At 40.6% G+C, this 18663-nt stretch overlaps 1 protein-coding gene across 2 annotated transcripts in view; it reads right to left on the minus strand.

Annotated features, from left to right (window-relative positions):
• ITSN2 (intersectin 2) overlaps positions 1–18645 on the minus strand; it is an 80021-nt gene extending 61376 nt beyond the window's left edge. For both annotated transcript variants that reach the window (XM_031066635.1, XM_031066634.1), the window contains exons 1-2: positions 18571–18645; positions 5997–6060 (exon numbers count right to left, since the gene is read on the minus strand). In XM_031066635.1, coding sequence (XP_030922495.1) covers positions 5997–6027 — 31 coding nt within the window. In that variant the 5' untranslated portion in view covers positions 6028–6060; positions 18571–18645. The remainder of the gene's footprint in view (positions 1–5996; positions 6061–18570) is intronic.
• Positions 18646–18663: the final 18 nt, after the last annotated feature.

The following is an 18663-nucleotide window of genomic DNA, read 5'->3' on the forward strand; positions in this document are numbered from 1 at the left end:
TTAGCTTATTAAAACATCATCTCTGAAGTCAGCCAGTATGCATGCTAGTCCCATGGACACTGACATTCTCTTTCAGCTTTCCAGGGTTTCACCCCTTGCAGCTCTCTCAGTGATGATTTAAAGCTACTGTCCCATTGTCAGAAAAACAACAGATGTCCCAAAGAACTGATGCAGTACACTGGAAAGCCTGAACACACAAGATTCCTAATTAAAGTAATAGGCATTATATAAATATATCTGACAGACCACAATGCCTGAAAAATGTGTTTGTTCTTGCCATTATAATTAGTGGGCTAAACCTGAACTCATTCTGCCAATACTGATTAGTATTGTCTGTGGCCTGCTCAAAGTGATGATCACAGATGATTTGGAATTTAGTAGATGTTAAGATGGTGCCACTTCACACAATGCTCATCAACCCTAAATTGCAATAATCACATGAAGTGGCTTATCAGAGTAATGTATTTCACAAACCTGGGAGATAAACCTTCAAGGAAATGAACATTTTAACAGTCAAAGCACTTTGAAACTTGGCCATGTATTAGATTTATGTTATCTCAGCTAAGCCTTCAGCCTTCTGCTCCATTTTGGGAAAGTATTTGTAGATTTTCTTGTGTTTTTTGTTTAGGGTTTTATATGCTTTGAAGAAAAAACATCAGGAAGTCTCTCTGACATCCAAAATTAATAAAGCAGCTTACATTATAGTATTAGTATTCTAGACAAAAACCATCCTGGGTTTCCCACTCAGTGAAAACTTACCTTACAAAGGCTAATACATGATACTAACAAAATTGAAATCTTAGGAAGACAAAACTATAGGCCTAAAGTAAGCTAACAGCTCAAGATCTAACACTAATCTTCATTATTATCTAATTCTTCATTACATTTTAGGAGCACTGGATTGGAAGGGACTTCCAAGGTCACCATGTACAGACTGCTGCTTCTCCAAGAAACTCTAATACATTAATTCCTTCCTAAAATGCAAGTTCTGCCTTAAGGCATTCAGATTTCCTCCCTGACCATGGCCCAGAATGTCACTGCTGACAGAACTATTCCCATTTCCAGACCAACTGCATCAACAGCTGCTTCATCTCCATTTATCCCTGTGCTAACACTGCACTTAAAGACAAGTTAGTTTCCCTCCTTTAATGTTGTTCTTCCTTGGAAGAAGAAATAAAGAGCAAGTTTATTTACTGAGTAGGAAATGCAATAAAATTAAAATTTAAACCAAAACAAAACAGTAAGCTTTTATCTGGGCAGGTTAACAAAGGCAATCCCTTTATTCTTTCACAGCACTTTAATTAATAACACTGAAGCCCAGCTCTGTATCTATTTCACTCCCTGGGTTCTTTTGCCCCCCTCTTAAGTAGATAACCCAAATTCTGCCCTCTAACCCACATGTCTCACCAGGGCCTGAAGCAATAGCACACAGCACTCCTTATTTCATCCACCACATTTTAGGATGCATTTCCTTTCCCTCGAATCACATAATTACTACGTGATCCTCTAACACATCCGGTTGTCTTCCTCGTTAGTCACAGCCAGCACACAGCAGAAATTCTTCTAGCCCATAATGGTATGGCTAAAAAGCTATTTGAAGTCAGCACAGCAGAAATGTGATGAAATTTAACCAATGATATGCAGCCCATATTATGTAATTCTGGCTAGAAAATTACTCCAGAGTTTGTCATCTTCCAATTTAACCAGCATATGTTTTCCTTTTACTGATGATATTGCCATAAATAACCATTAAGACCGGCATCATGATAAAATCCAAGACGAATAACACGACTACAACAGTCTGCTCTAAAACTTGCATTTTCTTTCCCTTTTAGCCATTTATTTCTCTAATGAAATCCAGCCATGGGATCTGTTACATTTTTTCTACAAAACTCAGGTATTGAAGAAGGCACAAAGTGCATCATTCCCTTGTTAAAACCTATTTCCATTTACTCTATTTAACATACACCTCCATGTCTAACTATTTTTTCCTTCTAAGATTTCCTCTTACATCCTCCATATGAATCATATTATGCTCACAATTAAATATAAATAAGACACCTTGTATTCTGAAACCCTACAGCACTATTTCTGACTTTCAAGATGAAAGAAAACACATAATATGGCAGACACACTGGAAATCCAATTGTTTGCAGGGTGTGACAGTGGAAGATAAACACCCCTCTGACTTGAGCATATGAATTTTGCTCCATATCAACTGACACCACTGCCCTCAGCAAGAGGAAGCTTTAATTCATAAATAAAGAGAAAATATTTGCTCTTGTCTTACAATTTCTTTCCCTTTCCTAATTTTAGAAGGGAGAACAAGTTCTGATACTTGTTTTGCAAGGTCTAATTCAGCTTTGTGTCTTTATCTACACTTGTTGACATTCAAGTCTACAGTTTCCATATCTACAGTGCACCCAAGGTGAAGAGTCAGGTTGCACTCAAGCAGCTTTTAATTGAACTCTGATGACCAGGGTTGATCCTAATTCAAAAACATTCAGACCGCAAAGCTTGAGACTGACTTTCCTTAAGAGAAGGTGCAGCAGAACCTGTTGGTGAGTGTTTTGCCCTTGACACCAGAGAACCAGGACCTCACAGAACTCCTTCATGTCTACTTTAGTCTCCAACACACCTAAGTGTGAAGACACAAAATTCTATCCACAGCAGCACAAAATCCAGTTTTACTTATGAATGTTTAGAAGCATGTGAATTGAGTTACAACTATTACTTTCTACACCTCAGTTTATCAGAGATTTTCCTGCTGGACCACAGAAAATTTGTATCGAAAGGAAACAGGTGGTAGAAGGGAAGAGAAATGGCAAATGAAAACATAAACAAAAAAGCACAGCCCAAAAATTCCAATGGTACTTAAGTAAACAATGTGAAAGATACTGATCAGCAAATACTGCTTTCCTTGTTCCAGGTGGTCCCTTAAGATTAAATCTCCCCAAAACCAAGATCCATCAGCATGGATATCAAACCCTGAACAAATCTGGCCTACAGAAGAAGGAAGGAGAGTTGGAAAAGAAACATCTTGCAACTCCTCTCCAGCTGGAAAGAACACACCCCATGGCAGTGAAGGTTACTTCTTGCAGTGACAAAGGCAGCTATCACTGAGACAAATTAGATGGAAGTACATTTTAACCTATTAAAGCCTTTATCCTTTTAAATGTCTTTTAGAGTTAGTATATTAACTCTTTCTTTAGAAACACAATTGCTGAAGTTGTTATTTAGTGTAACAAAATGCCATTTCCAACAGCTTTTGCAAGACTCAGGATGAATTCCTAAGCAAGCTTTGTTCAGACGGAGAACAGTTCGTAAGAAGAATCATCTACCATAAACTGGGTTTGTATTATCATTTTCACAGGAATAATGACCAATATTCAAGCAGTTACAGAATAGAGCTAAACTCTTAGTAGGGTATCCTCAATCTTGTTTGCTGACTGGGGAGAAGGAAATGCCTGGAGTGGCTCTTTGATAGAACTGGACTCCACATAGATAAATGTCTCATCCATCTGGTGCTTTATAAGAAATATGCTGCTCAGCCTTGCCTGTTCATATAAAATGTCACCATAACCTTTACATTTTGCACAGGATATAAATTTATAAAAATCAGCAGGTCTGCACTGAGTTCCAGAAAAAATCAACACCCACTCTTTAGTCCTGCTTTCGTCTTTGAATTTCAGCTCGTTGGTAAGGCACCCACAAAGGTCACCTTGGACAGCAATGGAGAGTCAAAGAGAGCTCCTTTCTGGTCACTGTGTCCTTTCATGACTTTAAAGAGAGGTTTATCAACAGCAGGTGCCCCCAGAGCACATACACGTGGCCAGCTCCCAGCACAGCGGCCACCAGGCACATGCCAGGCTCAGGACCCTGCTTGGCCAAGGTACATTCCGAAGGTGCCTCAATGAAGCTGAGTCTCTCCACAGGAGCTACACACAGAGCTCAGTTCCCCTTCCTTCTCGGATCCTGTACAGAGCTGCTTTCTCTGCTTAGGCTGGCACATAAAGTGTCATAGCATCTCTCACTTGTACTTGTTTGAGGCTGAATATCATGCTTTGAAACCTGCAGCTCTCAGGCTGTGTCACATAATCACACACTTGTACACACATCTGCTCCATGCCATCCCCTCAGTTTTCTGTAACAGTGAACACCAAAAAAAAACCCAGAAACTGAAACTACTTCATGCTTTACACTACTCATGAACTAAAAGCTAAGTGTATTGTACCCTGGTAAGAATAAGAGGTTTTTTCTCACAGAAGGAACCCACGATTTCCCCCAGCAGCATACAAAAGGGAAGGGTCAATGCAGTGCTAGCACAAAGGTGAGGCAGGCAGCCAGTGCTCCCAGGCTGCAGCACTGCCTAATGGCTTGGTTGCCTCACACATCACCTCACTCTTCATCTCATGCTTCAAGTCACTACAGAGGTCTAACAACATAATTAGAGGTTTCCTGCAATAAGTGGCAAATGCAGGTGAACTACTTTGAATGCAACCACTACAGCAGTGCTTGTAAGTGGTAAGCAGCAGGGAAGAGGAACAAAGATTAGAGAACAACTTCAACAGCTCAGTATTTACCTAGAAATCACATTAAAACTTGTTTAAAACACCTAAATTGTTTGAAATTTCACCAGTTATGATAAGAAATATGACTGCAAGACTCCACAGAGTTGACACAGTCATCCAAACTACTCTGTGAGGAGCAACAGTTTAACTATTGCCTGGTGTCTCTCTTCCCCATGCTCTCCCTCTTACTGTGCCTTCCAACACAGTAAAATTCTGAGAGGGGAAAGGCAGCACCCTCTGACACCACTCCTTTTGAAAGTGGAGACAGTACTGCCCAAGGTATTTCAGATCAAGGATATTCTCCCAAACTAAGGCTTCTGAGAGCAGTGTATGTGGTCAGCACTGGCAGCACACTTGTCCAACAGAACCAAGGAATAAAAAGCCAAAAGTAAAAGACATCAAATAACTTATGCATACACCACAGAGACAGCCAAGAACATAAAGCTTTGTCTTCTCCAAAGAGAGCTCCTGACTGTTGATTTTAAATTACGAAGCAAAAACCATATGACAAAGAAAAAAAAAACTTCCATTATGTCCAATTAAATGAAAAAAAAAATTTGGTCTATAGGATTTCCCCTAGTATTTATTGACTCCTTTAACTCAACCCAAAAACCCTTTCCCAATTTATCTCAGTGACAATTCTCTAAATTAGCTAAAGACCTCCCAGTCCTGCAGTAACCTTCACAGATAAATGAGGTAAATACTCATTCCTGTATCTATGTTTCTATTTTTATCAGGAGAAAAATTCCTTATCAGGAGTATCTGAAGTACAAAACATTGTTTCTATACTTGTATTTTCATTTTGGCCAGCTCTGTAAATAACAACATGCAAATGTCAACTTTCTTTGCAGGTCCTTGCAAATCATGCCTTCACAAATAAGCCTCCTTTAGAAATAAAAGCTCCATCCCATATGCACATGCAGGAAAATTTTAAGGTTGCAACTCTCATATGTCTTTGAAAGGAAATCACCAAGAAACAAATTTAAAAGTTTCTGTAATGCAAAGAGCACAGTCAAGAGGAAAATTCTTTTTTGCCTTTTTTTTTTTTTGAGAAGGGCTGATTGTTTTCATCAATATCACAAACTGCTTGACACATTCAAATATTTTGTTTAAAATAAACAGTGTAATGGACCATAATGGAATACACTTTGTGCTGAATTACGTAACAGCAAAGGTATGCAAGTTTAATCAACTATTACTTAGCATATTCCCTGCCTGAAGTCAGGCAGGCTCCACCACAACTCGCACATTCCTCAGCGCTGTAAATGCCCCGGGATTGCCATCGCAGCCCAAATGACACTGCAGTGATGCTGTCCCCTCCCAGCCCACGGACAGCGATCGCATCTGCAGCAAAGCACCAAAACCCACAAACAAACAACAAACCCCAAACCTCCAGCCCCGGCTGAGCACCCCGGAGCCACTCACCATTCACGGCTGCGGGAAACTGAGCCATCATGGTCCCGACTGCGCGCCGCTAGCCCTCAGCCATCTGCAACATGAAAACATCGTGCATTAATAATGCAGCAAGGGCAGCGCCCGGCCCCGCTTCCGACAGCGAACAATGCCCGGCCGGGGCTGCTGCTCAACCAGCGGCATCACACCGGGGAGGGCTGGCGACTTTTTGTTTTTTTTTTTTTTTTTTTTTTTTTTAGTAGGGTATGCAGTGCAGTCCTGAGCCTCGCGGCAGTTCTTAAAGGAAAACAGTACCAACTGTTGGGAGCGATGTGCACAAACAGCTCCCGGCTGGCCGGCACACACGGCTGAGCCCCAGAACATCCCTGCCAGTGCTCCCCGGTAAATATTTTGTGTTTCATTAAAAAAAAGTTCAGTGCTCAGCACTGTAAGCGAAAGCCGCTGCTGAGCAAAGTGGAAAACCAATTGTTATTCAAATTCATCCACTCCAACACTCCACGCACTATTAACAAAGAAAACACTCTTACATTATGTATTCTGAAGAAAGGGCTTGTCCCAATAAAAATCTGTCATCAGCCAGTTTTGCAGAAGCAACACAATGAAGTTATTCCTTCTCCTGAGCTACTGCATAAACACTCAAAAGTAGCACCTAAATGGGGTCTGAACAGAATTTACTTTCATAATAAATATCAGAGTACTAAGATTTTCTTTTTCTAGTACACATTCTTTCAAGTGTACCCATAGAAAGAATTCTTTAGAACTGCAAAATAGTCACTAATAATTATCTGAGGGAAAAGCATGAACAATTCACTGCTTTGCAAATATAGAACTAAGACAATGAAGTGAGCTTGTGCTTTGGATGAGATAATTTTACTTAAATACTGAAATTTATACATCATTATCATTGTGCTCTCTCTGGAGAAACTACTGTACAGGATGAAGCTAGAAAAATGAAATATTTATTTTAATTAAAAGAAACATGAATCACATCTTGCCCACCCCGTTTTCAGACACCAAACCTCCTACCCACACACATACACAAAAAACCCCCTTCACCTCAATACAGGCACGCATTTTAATATTAAGTACAGAAATATCCATCCCCCATACTCCCTTCCTGCAAAGAAATTCCTGTGCATCTCAGCACAAAAATCACACAACTGGAAAGTACTCCAGTTCCACCTGAAGAAAGGAAAGCATTTTTGTATCTATTGCACATTTCTTCAATAAAATTAAAAATGTCTGGGATCAGTTGTTAACAATTCTTTCTCTATATATAATTCACATCATCATTATACATACATATTTTTTGGCTACACACACATGTATACATATGTCCTTAAAGAAAGTAAATGGAGTCGTTGGTGAGTCCAAATGATCCCTCACAATGACACAAGGTATCAACCACAGAAAGATGAAAAAAGGAAGCATGGAACTGCTCCAAGACATGGACCTACCAAGCAGCCTACCAAGAGACACTTGAGATCTATAAAGAGCCTTCCTGAAAAGTGCTGCCAATGTTGCTAAACATTTCAACAGCACATTTCTGTGCAAAAGCTGTTCTGTCAAGGAGGTCTAAAACAGAACCTGAAACCATGACACAGAAGCAGGATGCTGGAGAACAACCCCAGAATCAGCAGACTTCTACCTGCATGTGACTTGTTCCACATTTAATCTTACTGGTTAAGGGCTACATATTTGATCTTTGCTCCAACTCATTTTATTCTCTTAATTTCAGGCAGCTTTTTTTTTTTTTTTTAATGAGTAATCACAAAAACATAGACTATCCCAAGTTGGAAGGGACACAAGAGGTTCATTGAGTCCAACTTCAGACTCCATGCAGGACACCCTAAAAGTGAACCTGCCTAGGTAAAGAGCACTGGCCAAACACTTCATGAACACCAGCTGGGTCCATGACCCCTTCCCTGGGGAGCTCCCTGGCATGCTTGTCCTTTCTGTGGAGAGCTTTTCCTTATATCCAATCTCAGTGTGCTCTGATATGGCTTTAAGCCATTCCCTCATGTCCTGCCACCAGGAGAGACCAGCACTTCCCTTGCTGCTCCCATCATGAGGAACATGTAGCCAGCAATGGGGTCACCCCCTCAGTCTCTTCTCCAAACTGAACAAATCTCACATCCTCAGCTGTTCCTCAAAAGTCTTGCCCTCTCCTCCTTTCACCATCCCTCTGTCCCTCCTTTGGACATATTCTGGTATTTTTATATGCTTCTTACACTGTGGGGCCAAAAACTGGACACAGTACTTGAGGGGAGGCCTCACAACACAAGTCAGATAATTATCAGACAATACAAGTCTTGATAGTAGACTGATTAACTCTTAAAGCCTCAGATCTTAAGATATACTTTAAAAATACTTCATACAACTCACAGTTATACAGTAGCATTTTGCATTGGTTTTGCTGAAATGGCTTGTGTAGATTGAGTTTTCAAAATCCTCCACTGCTGAGCACCTGAGCGGGAGAAGTAACCCAGGCAGCTTCATGCACATTAAATGGGGAAACCCCTTCTCCTCATTTTAATGTCGCTAGAGTCATAACTATACCACATTTTAAAATGAATCTCAACTGAAAACTTTTGAGGACTTTGATGTCACTTTTGCTTGGTGAAGGTCATTCCTAATTATGAAGGCCCTGCATCTATGGAGGACACGTGTTGCTGGTTCATTTTCATCAGCAAAAATAATGAGCATCCCTGCCCAAATTATCAACACAGGATTTTTCAGTGTACCTGAAAACTCCCCAAGCCTGGGCTGAACCAGCCTGGTAAACCTGTGCTGGGCATTGCCATGTAGATGAACCAACACCCAAGGTCCAAGACCAGGGAACTGCCCAATGGGTCTGTACTGAGAGTACATTACAGCAGTGTGACGTGATTAAATCATTATTTAGCTCTCCTGCCTCACTATTATGTCTATATGTAGACCTTGTGGTATTTCAAATAAACACTAAACTTGAAGGGAATCAAACCCTCCTACAGTAACCCCTAAAGAGAGAAAACTATGACCTTACAGAAGCAACCAAAAATCATAATAGGACTTTCGCAGGGTTTTGTATCTCACCAGCATTGGGAACACAGTCTTATTCCTTTGCACAGATCCACATCATTCAGACACCAGGACTATACCAAGCACAGATACTTCTACAGTGATAGCTTCTCAATTGTACCAAGAAGTGAAAAAAGGAAGAAAAAAAGTATTGCTGCAGTATAATTTCCCCTCAATTTTTTAAAGGAGGAAATAGTCCAGTAAACTTGAAATCTATGCACATTTTTCAAAAGTCTGGGAAAACAATCCTTTCCAATGAATGGAGCTTGCCCTCAACAAGTATTCTGTCTTCTGCACTTCTCCAGCACATCCCAAAGGCTTGGAGATATGCATATATCAAAGCTAAAAGCAGCTTATTTTCACAAATTGCAAATAAAGTTGCTGCAGTCATCATCTATAAAGATTACAAAGGTGCAAAAGCACCTTAAGCCTTTAGGACACAAGTGTGAGCCACTTACTTTCCAAGGGTAATCACAGCAAAACATTTTCACTTTAAGACAAACTTAGACTTTTTTAGATAGATTCTGATAACTTTTAATCATTAATGGAGTTGAAAGCTGTACACTTCCAAGGACCCTTTTTACACAATGTCATATAGAAATGTTCACTGAAGAAAGATAATAAGAATCAAGAAAATACTATAACCAGTGTCCCAAACAGATTATATGGATGAAATCACGGACATTGCCACCAGAGCATTTCACAGAAAGCTGTTTCTGCAAAATGCTCTAGAAGATGTGCTTGGTGAACTCAGTCATCAGTTGTAAGAAACCGTGGCAGTCAGTATGAAATCCATGGTGTAACAACAGGATCAAACATCTTTACAAGCACTGTAGATGACATTAAGCCCTGCTGCCATTTAGGGTGAAAACAGGAAAACTTGGATCTCACATTTAAACAGCAGAACAGCAAGTTCTTGTAAACAAGCCATCTGACTAGCCCAAATCTTTAAAGCACTAATTGTTTTCACAAACTGACCTGCCAGACTGCAACTTCTGTTCCCTCTCTCAGTGTTCATTATAGTTGATACAAGTGGAGAAAAGAAATGAGGAGATTGCAAGAAGCAGGGGGCACGTCAGGACCATGCTGAAAGCATTAGAAAACATTAGAGCTCGGCAGACTCCACGAGAAAGGAAAAAAGCTTTTTGTTTTTCCTATCATAGGCATATTGCCATTTCATGAAGGGCAGCCAACCACAATCTTTGTTAATATTTATACTTAAATCATTTTTTTTTCAAAACATTTCTCAGAAGAACCACAGCCATATAGTTTTAGTAGGAATGAAGGTCTGGAAGAAAGCAAATCCCATGGAAGCAGCATGTGCAGCCACACTATTACTCTTTTCCTTCTCTCTGTGGCAGAAGGAATATAGATTGTAGAATTTTGCTGCAAGAGCCAATTAGCAAGGACAGAGACTGCAGCACTAGTTACCTGATTTACTCTTTGCAATACCTGTAGACCTGGACAACACAAAGACAACTCATTATATTTGCAAAGCAGTGACACTGTAATAGCCCAGGTAGTTGTTTGCTGCTTTTTTTGGAGTACTCTCTTAACAATGAGACAATAAGAAGCATTAGTAAGGCATTATGAAGCAGCATAGACTGTAACTTCTCTTTGTCTTTTTGTTCAAGACATACTGGTATGAGAGTTTACTGATTAAAAAAAAAAAAACGTCTCAACATTGTGGCAGGCCAAGCATTTATCTCCTTTATACAGTACAGTTATACACAGCCACATGGCCTTTTCAAAATGCACTGTGGCCAGCTTACAAAGTCCACCCACTCTGATAACAGATGAATGACATCAGTGGCAGAACGGAGGAGTTGACTGTGGGTAGCACATTGCTGGCTCTTCCTGCTCCCCCTGCTACTGTAGATAACAGTACTGAGAGCCTCAGTTAATATTTTGATATTAAAAAAAATAAAGTGTTGAACATTTTACTTCTTAACCCTGGGGTATGAAGCCCCTTCCTTGCTCATTGTGAAAGAGAAACTTCCTACCCAACAGTGAGCACGTCCATAGGAGGCAATGAGGCTGGTGAGAGGCTTGGAACACAAACCCTGGGAGGAGCAGCTGAGGGAGTTTAGCCTGGAGAAAAGGAGACTCAGGGGTGACCTTATCACTCTACAACCACCTGAAAGGTGGCTGTAGTCAGGTGGGGTTGGTCTCCTTCTCCAGGCAGCAATTGGCAGAACCAGAGGACACAGTCTCAAGCTGTGCCAAGGGAAATACAAGTTGGATATCAGGGAAAAGTTTTTTATGGAAAGAGCGATAAAGTTCTGGAATGGCTTGCCCCGGGAGGAGGTGGAGTTACCACCCCTGGAAGTGTTTAAAAAAAGACTGGATGTGGCATTTGGTGCCACAGCTTAGTTGAGGTGTAGGGCATGGGTTGGACTTGATGATCTGGAAGGTCGCTTCCAACCCAGTGATTCTGTGATCCAGAGAGAACACAAAAAGTATTTTTCTGACAAATACCTGTCTGCCCACCTTGCTTGACTAATATGCTTTCTGAACTTACTGACCATCCAAAATACAAGGATCTTTCTTTCTGTTCAAAAACCAGAATTGTGTGGTCACTATTGCTGGGCTTACTCTGTTTCGTACACAGCTGCTCAGCTGTGAAAGCACCCATTCAAAGTGTCAAGACACAATTCAGCTCTCTCCTCTCTTTCTGGAGATTAAAACTGATCTTTCCTTCCTCCTTTCTAGGAGAAGATTTACCCCAATTTTATTTTTAATTCTCTACATTAAGGCAGAGACCTGCAGGTCCCTCTCTGTCTGTCCCTCCAGCTTCAAACCTTCTTTGCAAGGAAGAAATTGTTCTGAGGGAGAGAATGAGAATCCCACTTCAGGAAGCTCACTATTTAATTCCCTGGCCCTTCTCCCAGGAGACACAAACTTCCTCAGGAAAAGATGGAAATTGAACCCAGCTCTGTCACGCCCTGGGAGAATATATTCACTCACCTGATCCCAGACAGACATCACCACCTCTGCTCGGTTTGCTTAGAAAGGAAATGAAAAAAACCCCAAGAAGTAGAGGGTATACTATTTATAAGATTTTTTTAAAGGCTCTGAGCTTCTACCTTCAAGAAGCAACTCTAGGCCGCATATTGTAACCTTTCCAGAGAGCTGAGTGAGATATGCTTGCTCCTCAAGGGGTGGTAACTTAAAATACTCTTGTGTTTTTTTGGGGTTTTTATGCTTCCTACTTTCCAATTCACATGACTCCACACTCCATATGCCTTTTTTTAGATTCTGTTTTAAAACACATAAATTCTCACATGTAATCACTTGCAAGCTTTGTGCAAGCACCCTTAAATGCTGTTTGGTGAGGTCCACACACCTTGAAACTTGTAGTTTTCCACTTTCACACTGTAACTCCTAATTTAAGTCAATATGGACTTGGGCAAGATGAAAGTATTTGATGAGTTGTCTTCTTTTCATTGCTTTCTTACTTCAGCCATGACTGGAAACATGAGAGCATATTAGTTTTAAGCTTATTCATTTAAAATCTTGCCACCCTAGAAGAACATTTTGAGTCCACTCCTGTCCTTCCATCAGAAGCACAAGCAAAATGCTAAAAGAGAAAAAAAAATTAACAGAAGAATTCTTAACATTATTTTCTTCTTATGATAGAAGAGATGCTGCTTAACTTGCTGCTCAGCTATCAGACACAGATAACAGTGCAAAATACACAGAACATCTAATGGGCTGCTATAGCAAAGCATGAAACAAAAGATATGTGAGAACTCTTTTGTGCTCAGCAGAGAACAATCTTTGACTATCTAATGAAAGCAAAACATTCAGTGAGACTGGATTTACAGTTTAGGTATCTGCTTTCATGCTGGACAGGTGCACAAAACCATCGGGTTTAACTTCTCAAAATTCAATGAGATGACAAGCAGAGAGGAGAAAGGTCACAAGAAGCCTTTAAAGCACAGAAATGGTGTTTATCTCTGATGAATCAAAAAACAGGGAAACCTTGCGGGAGAAGAAGAAAAGATTAGCATATGACAGTAAAAACAGGAAAAAATAACTAGGTGGGAGTATTTTAGTTGGATAATGGATGGGTAAAAATGAATTCCCTGAAGTGACACAGAAAAGTGTGGGTGTAATGGAGATCCCCCCCAGCACAGGGGCTCTGGGACCAGCACAGTGGTTCTGAGCTGGACCCAGGACACAGGCAGGGTGGCACAGCACCTCCCACCTGCCCCAGCTGAAGACTCCTGCCTCTGACCCCACTCTCATCCACAAGGCACATCCATGCTCACATTATCAAGAACAGTCCTTCAAATCACCCAGTTGAAATGTGGTCTCTTAAACCTTTAGCACAGAGCTATAGAGCACACAATAATAATGTTCTGACCACCAAATTGAATTTCATGATCTTAGAGAATCAATTATCTATCGCTCATGTTAAAGAAACATCTCAATATCATGTAAAATCCCGAGGGGCAAATGTATCTCAGTCAGGAAGACATATGTCCTACCTTAAAGTTGTAAAAGTGTAGTGGAAAAAGCTAGAAAGTTTTAGCTTTTGACTAGTAAAATTCTTGACCTTTGAAAGATAAGACCAAAGTATTATTTAAATGTGCTCTGATTTTTGATACATTTATTAGTATAGCCATAATAGGTAATTTTTTTTCCACATTCCAATTGTAATATTTTTAGAAACAAAGAAAAGTTAACTCCCATTTCCTGTTCTTCCCTTACTTCATGTGTATGCTGTTGAATCACTAACTGCAGATACTGCTCATGCCACAACATTTCACAAGCTCCACTTGCATCAGCCTTGAACATTTTCACTAGGAGAGCCAGCTCAGAATTATTATCTGCTACTTCTGAAGCAGCAACATCCCGTATCAAAGTGTCTCAAGTCAAACTGGCTGCTCTCAGAATCGCTGTTCCAAGGAAGCTGTGACCTTTCTGGATCAACCACGCCTTTTCGACTCTCTGTAACTGCCAAAATGTTTAAAAATAGTTCTCAGATACTTGTCCTCTATTAGGTAACTCCAATGCTTTGTGCTGCTACTGTCATTATGTTACAGCATTTGAATTTCATGTGTTGCTCTGAAAATAAGAGTTACACAACACTGTGCTCACCTATATATTAATGTTCAATCCATCGTTTTAACTCTAGGATCCAAGTAACCAACATGACTAGGCCCTGCTCCTATACTGACAAAGTTCTAAATAATCTCAATTTGAAGAAAAATGACATTTCACTAGCTCCATTTTTACTATATAATTTTAATGTGACCTAATCCTCACCTTTAAAACATTTGGTGCTGATAGCACAACAATACCAGAAAAACAAGTTACTACAGTCCCTGCATCATCTTGCAAAGGGCAATGAAACAATGTACACATAGAAGTAAGAAGAACAAAGAATTCCTCATGAAATACCCTCCTGTTTGTTTTCTAAAGACTTATCCTTAAATAAAACTGAGAATAAAAAATAAAAAATAAAAAAAAAAACCAAACCAAAAAACCCAAAAATCACCATCCTGATAGACAAGTGAATTAATGAAAGCAGCAGCATTACAGTAACCAAGCAACCAGAATGCCTGAATTCTTAGCTTACCTTTCTCAGAGTATGAGACATGACTAAACTACTTTGATGAACCCCATCACCCAACATGAACCAAGCTTAACAGAAGGGTGTCCTTTGCAATGATCTTAACTGAATACAATATTCATAAAAAGCAGGCAACCAAACAGAGAAGGCACAACCAAATTTAGTACCCTCAAGGGAGAGAAAGACTGCTGTATGTTTGAGTACCTATATTAGACACAGAGGATCCACATGGCTGAAAGCTGCTCTAAATATACTGACCACAAGAAAAAATTCAACACAGGCTCACATCTGATCAAATTCAGACAGCTAATGCCACAGAAAACAAGACTTCACTGCTCACAGCTGGCTTAAAATTTTGGCTTACATTGGTCTGTCACTGGAAGGAACTTGAACTTACATGTAGATATAAATCTCCCAGTTCTATATTGATCAGAAGTCAGACACAGAATACCAGAGAGAATTCAGCTACATGTAATATTTGCAACTAAGCATTTGAAAATTTCAGGATCACTTAAAATAGCTGCTTAGCCCTTCTAGAAATCCAACCAGGAACTCTAACATGAATGTTTCCCTTCAAAATAGTCTGATGTGTCATCTGTCACCAACCAGGGCACACAAGAAAAATGCAATTTTAAAAGGTGAAGTTAAAGAGTGATAGTATGTTTTTAAAGGTAAGAGGAATACAGTAACTACCCTAGTTCAGCCCATATCTAGGCTCAACCTCTGAACCTCAAAGTATACTTTGTATTGTTTTCCTGACAAGTGATAGTGCTTGAAATAGGTCAGTCCCTCATAAAATGAAGAGGACTCTACAATTAGCACAACTCTATCTTTGTTATCTTTATAATCACCAATCACCACTTAAGACAAAAAAGCCTAAGAAGGGTTACTGACTTTCCCAATCATTCAGCCACACACAATGAACTTTCCAATCCAAGCAACACCCCAAACTCTCTGTGAGCCAACTACTACTCTCATGATTTTCACAGAACTGCATCAAGGTTCACCCCAAAACTTAAAAACATGGCAGGATCCATCATCTAATATCCTTTACCAAAAGATTTAACATTGCACTGGATTGAAAGCAGCTTTTGAAAGTCAAAATAACTTGAAAACATGTAAATAGAGCATTTGCATACATGTACATATGGAACAAATCACAGCCCCAGTGCTGCCAGGAACACTGGCTTATGTAACTGTAAGACCAAGCTCTGTTATTTTCGGAGGGTCTTGTTGACTGGTCAAGGTTCCTGGTGACTGGAAAAAGGCAAACTGAAGGCAGCTAAGTCTCACTTCAGTCCCTAGGAAAGATTATGGAGCAAATCATTGTAGGACCCACCTACAGATGCTTGAAGAAGAAAAAGGTGAAGGTAAATGGCATGTGGCTATTGAGGACTAACCACGCCTGACACATCTCATCTTTGAGATGACCGACCCTGTGAACAAGGGCACAGCAGCTTGTTGTGACACTACAAAGGCTTTGAACAAGGTCTCCCACAGTGTCCTTACAGCCAAACTGGTGGAATATAGTTTGAAAAAGCTGACTGTAAAGTGGGTGGGAAACCTGCCTGACCAGCAGACTCCAAGGGCTGTGGTCAGTAGTCCCAAATCCATCTGGTTGGAACTAGTGATGCTCCCCAGGAGCTGCCACCATGGCCAGTATTGCTTAATGTCTTCCCTGGCAGCCTGGGCAAGGGCATGGGATGTACTTTGAGTCAGGGTAGGTACCAAACTGGAGAGGGCTGTCCAGTGAGTTTTTGGAATCTCCACCCTCAGAGATAATCCCAACACAACCAGACATGGCTCTGAGTGACCTGACCTGGCCATGCTTTTCACAGGGTTGGACCAGAAGATCTCCAGAAGTCCCTTCAAAACAATATTGTTCTGTAACTACATTTGAGGTAAATAAAAACAAATGGAAGCAGTTAAAATCTTTTTAAAAACTGAGATAGTGTAGGCATTTCCTTTCAAGTGAAAATAGGCCAGAAATTAACATTACAGATAAAGATGTCCAATTTTTGAACCAGTTTTTAAAAAGGCAAAGAGAAGAGCTCTAGCCTTTAAAATAAAAATCTCATTAAATGCTTTTTTCACATATTTTGCATGCTAATCAAATTAAATGTTTTGAGGCAACAGTAGATAACCTGTTAGTTAAAAGTCTGCAAGTAAATTATCTCTCAGACCAGAGACATCTGTCTCAATTTGTGACAGGAACTAATCTGGACTACACTGCCTTTCAGGAACTAAATCCACAGTATTTTCCTGACAGATGCCATTCTCAAAGACTGTGAAGGTTTCTGATAACACCCCAAGCAAAGCATGCACATCACCTTTCACTTTCCAAATGCTGCCTCATTTCCCTCACCAGCTCCTGACAAGCAGCTATTGAAGAAATACTATCACCTACAGACTTAGCTTCATTTTTCATAGCTTGCTGCCTTCCTATGCCATGAAATTAATTCACTTTTCAACATTAAAGGCTACAACAGAAATATCTGTAAAAAACTTTACTGTAAGTACTGCTGTGGTACAAATCACTGTAATACCCGAGTCTCAATAAATAAAGCTTTCTCAAAAACACAGATCAAAATCATCCATGCTCACTTTTGCCCTCTATCTCATTCTGTCTACAAGAATGGTTAAAAAAATAAGTGCTTTATAAAGCATATAAAGCTCTGGTGCTTTGACCAGCCACCCATGGTATATAACCCCATTATTTTTATGATTAGCACAAACAGACAATAGGTACCCCATTTTGTTATTGTTACTGCTACAGGAACATCATCCTCTTGGTTTCTATTACACTGACAGCTACAACTCAGCCAGGGATTCATCCTGGATCCCAGATCTTGTACAGATGGAGGAGAAAAATAGTAAATGCAATTCCCTCAGGATAGTAATTAAAAGGATAAGCATATTCGCTTGATCTAATTTAGGCATCTGAGTTAGGAGGCTAATTTAACAAAAATTTCTGTTCAACAGAGAGCACGGAGCAGCCTAAATCCATGTCTGCAGGCATCACACAGTTCTCACATCACAGAGAGCCAGGAGTCTGAGTTAAGGTTTCTCTGAATACTCAGAGGTATGGAGGTGTGAATGCCCCTCCCAGATGAGTCAGACTAAAAAAATACACACAAACAAAACAGGGGAGGTAGAGTGGAAACAAGGTAACAAAAATGAAACAGATTTGGGAGCAGAACGAAACCCGGGTAGATGCTTATCCAACTAGCTCCTAGCGCTCATTACTTCTACATGTCACCGTCGCATCAGCGGATATAGATGTTTGTTACAAGCCAATTTCAGATGAATGATTAAAAGTTCTTGAGAGCAAGCAACAATTTATGCAGCACCGATGTAACCCACAGCGCATTCTGCTTCACACACCCCCGAGCCTTCCTGCGCACACTCCGGCCACCACAGGCCAGCACCGACAGCAAACGAGCTCAGAAAACATCATTTTTCCAAAAGAGCAACGCACAACAGAGGGCAGCCTGGACACAAGGGCAAAGAAGCTTGAGACTTCTCATTCCCGTGTTTTAGATGGGGAATTTCCGACTGATGTTTAAGAGAACGGCTGCAAGAATAACTTCAGAGAACGCAGGCACTATCTTAAAGCATGATCTACTTTCGAGTTCTGCGATGTGACAGATGTCAAAGCCCCAGCTGCCCCGAAAACCATTTACTGTATTCAAAATGGTACCTTAATGTTTAGGAAGCCGAATCACGTACCTCAGCCTCATTTTATTCTCTGAATTACGACATGCCGCGGTGAGAAGTCGAGACCCAGAAAAGCCAGTCTATTTACAGACAGGGCAGTTTGCAAACTTTAATTGCAGAAACCAGCTGGGTTTCTCCAAACCCCGCGTTTTCACAACCAACCAGACGGAACAAAATCACCATCACCACAAGGAGTGGGGCTCTACAAACGCGTCCGAGTCACCTCACCTCGGCAGGGGCTCCCCCGGGCGCTCCGGGAGCTCTCTGGGCACGGGCACCGCGATCGCTCCGCTCGCAGCGCGCTGAGGGAGCGCGGGCGAG

The sequence above is a fragment of the Geospiza fortis genome, unplaced genomic scaffold, assembly GCF_000277835.1.
Source record: "Geospiza fortis unplaced genomic scaffold, GeoFor_1.0 scaffold98, whole genome shotgun sequence".
NCBI classification, from domain to species: domain Eukaryota; kingdom Metazoa; phylum Chordata; class Aves; order Passeriformes; family Thraupidae; genus Geospiza; species Geospiza fortis.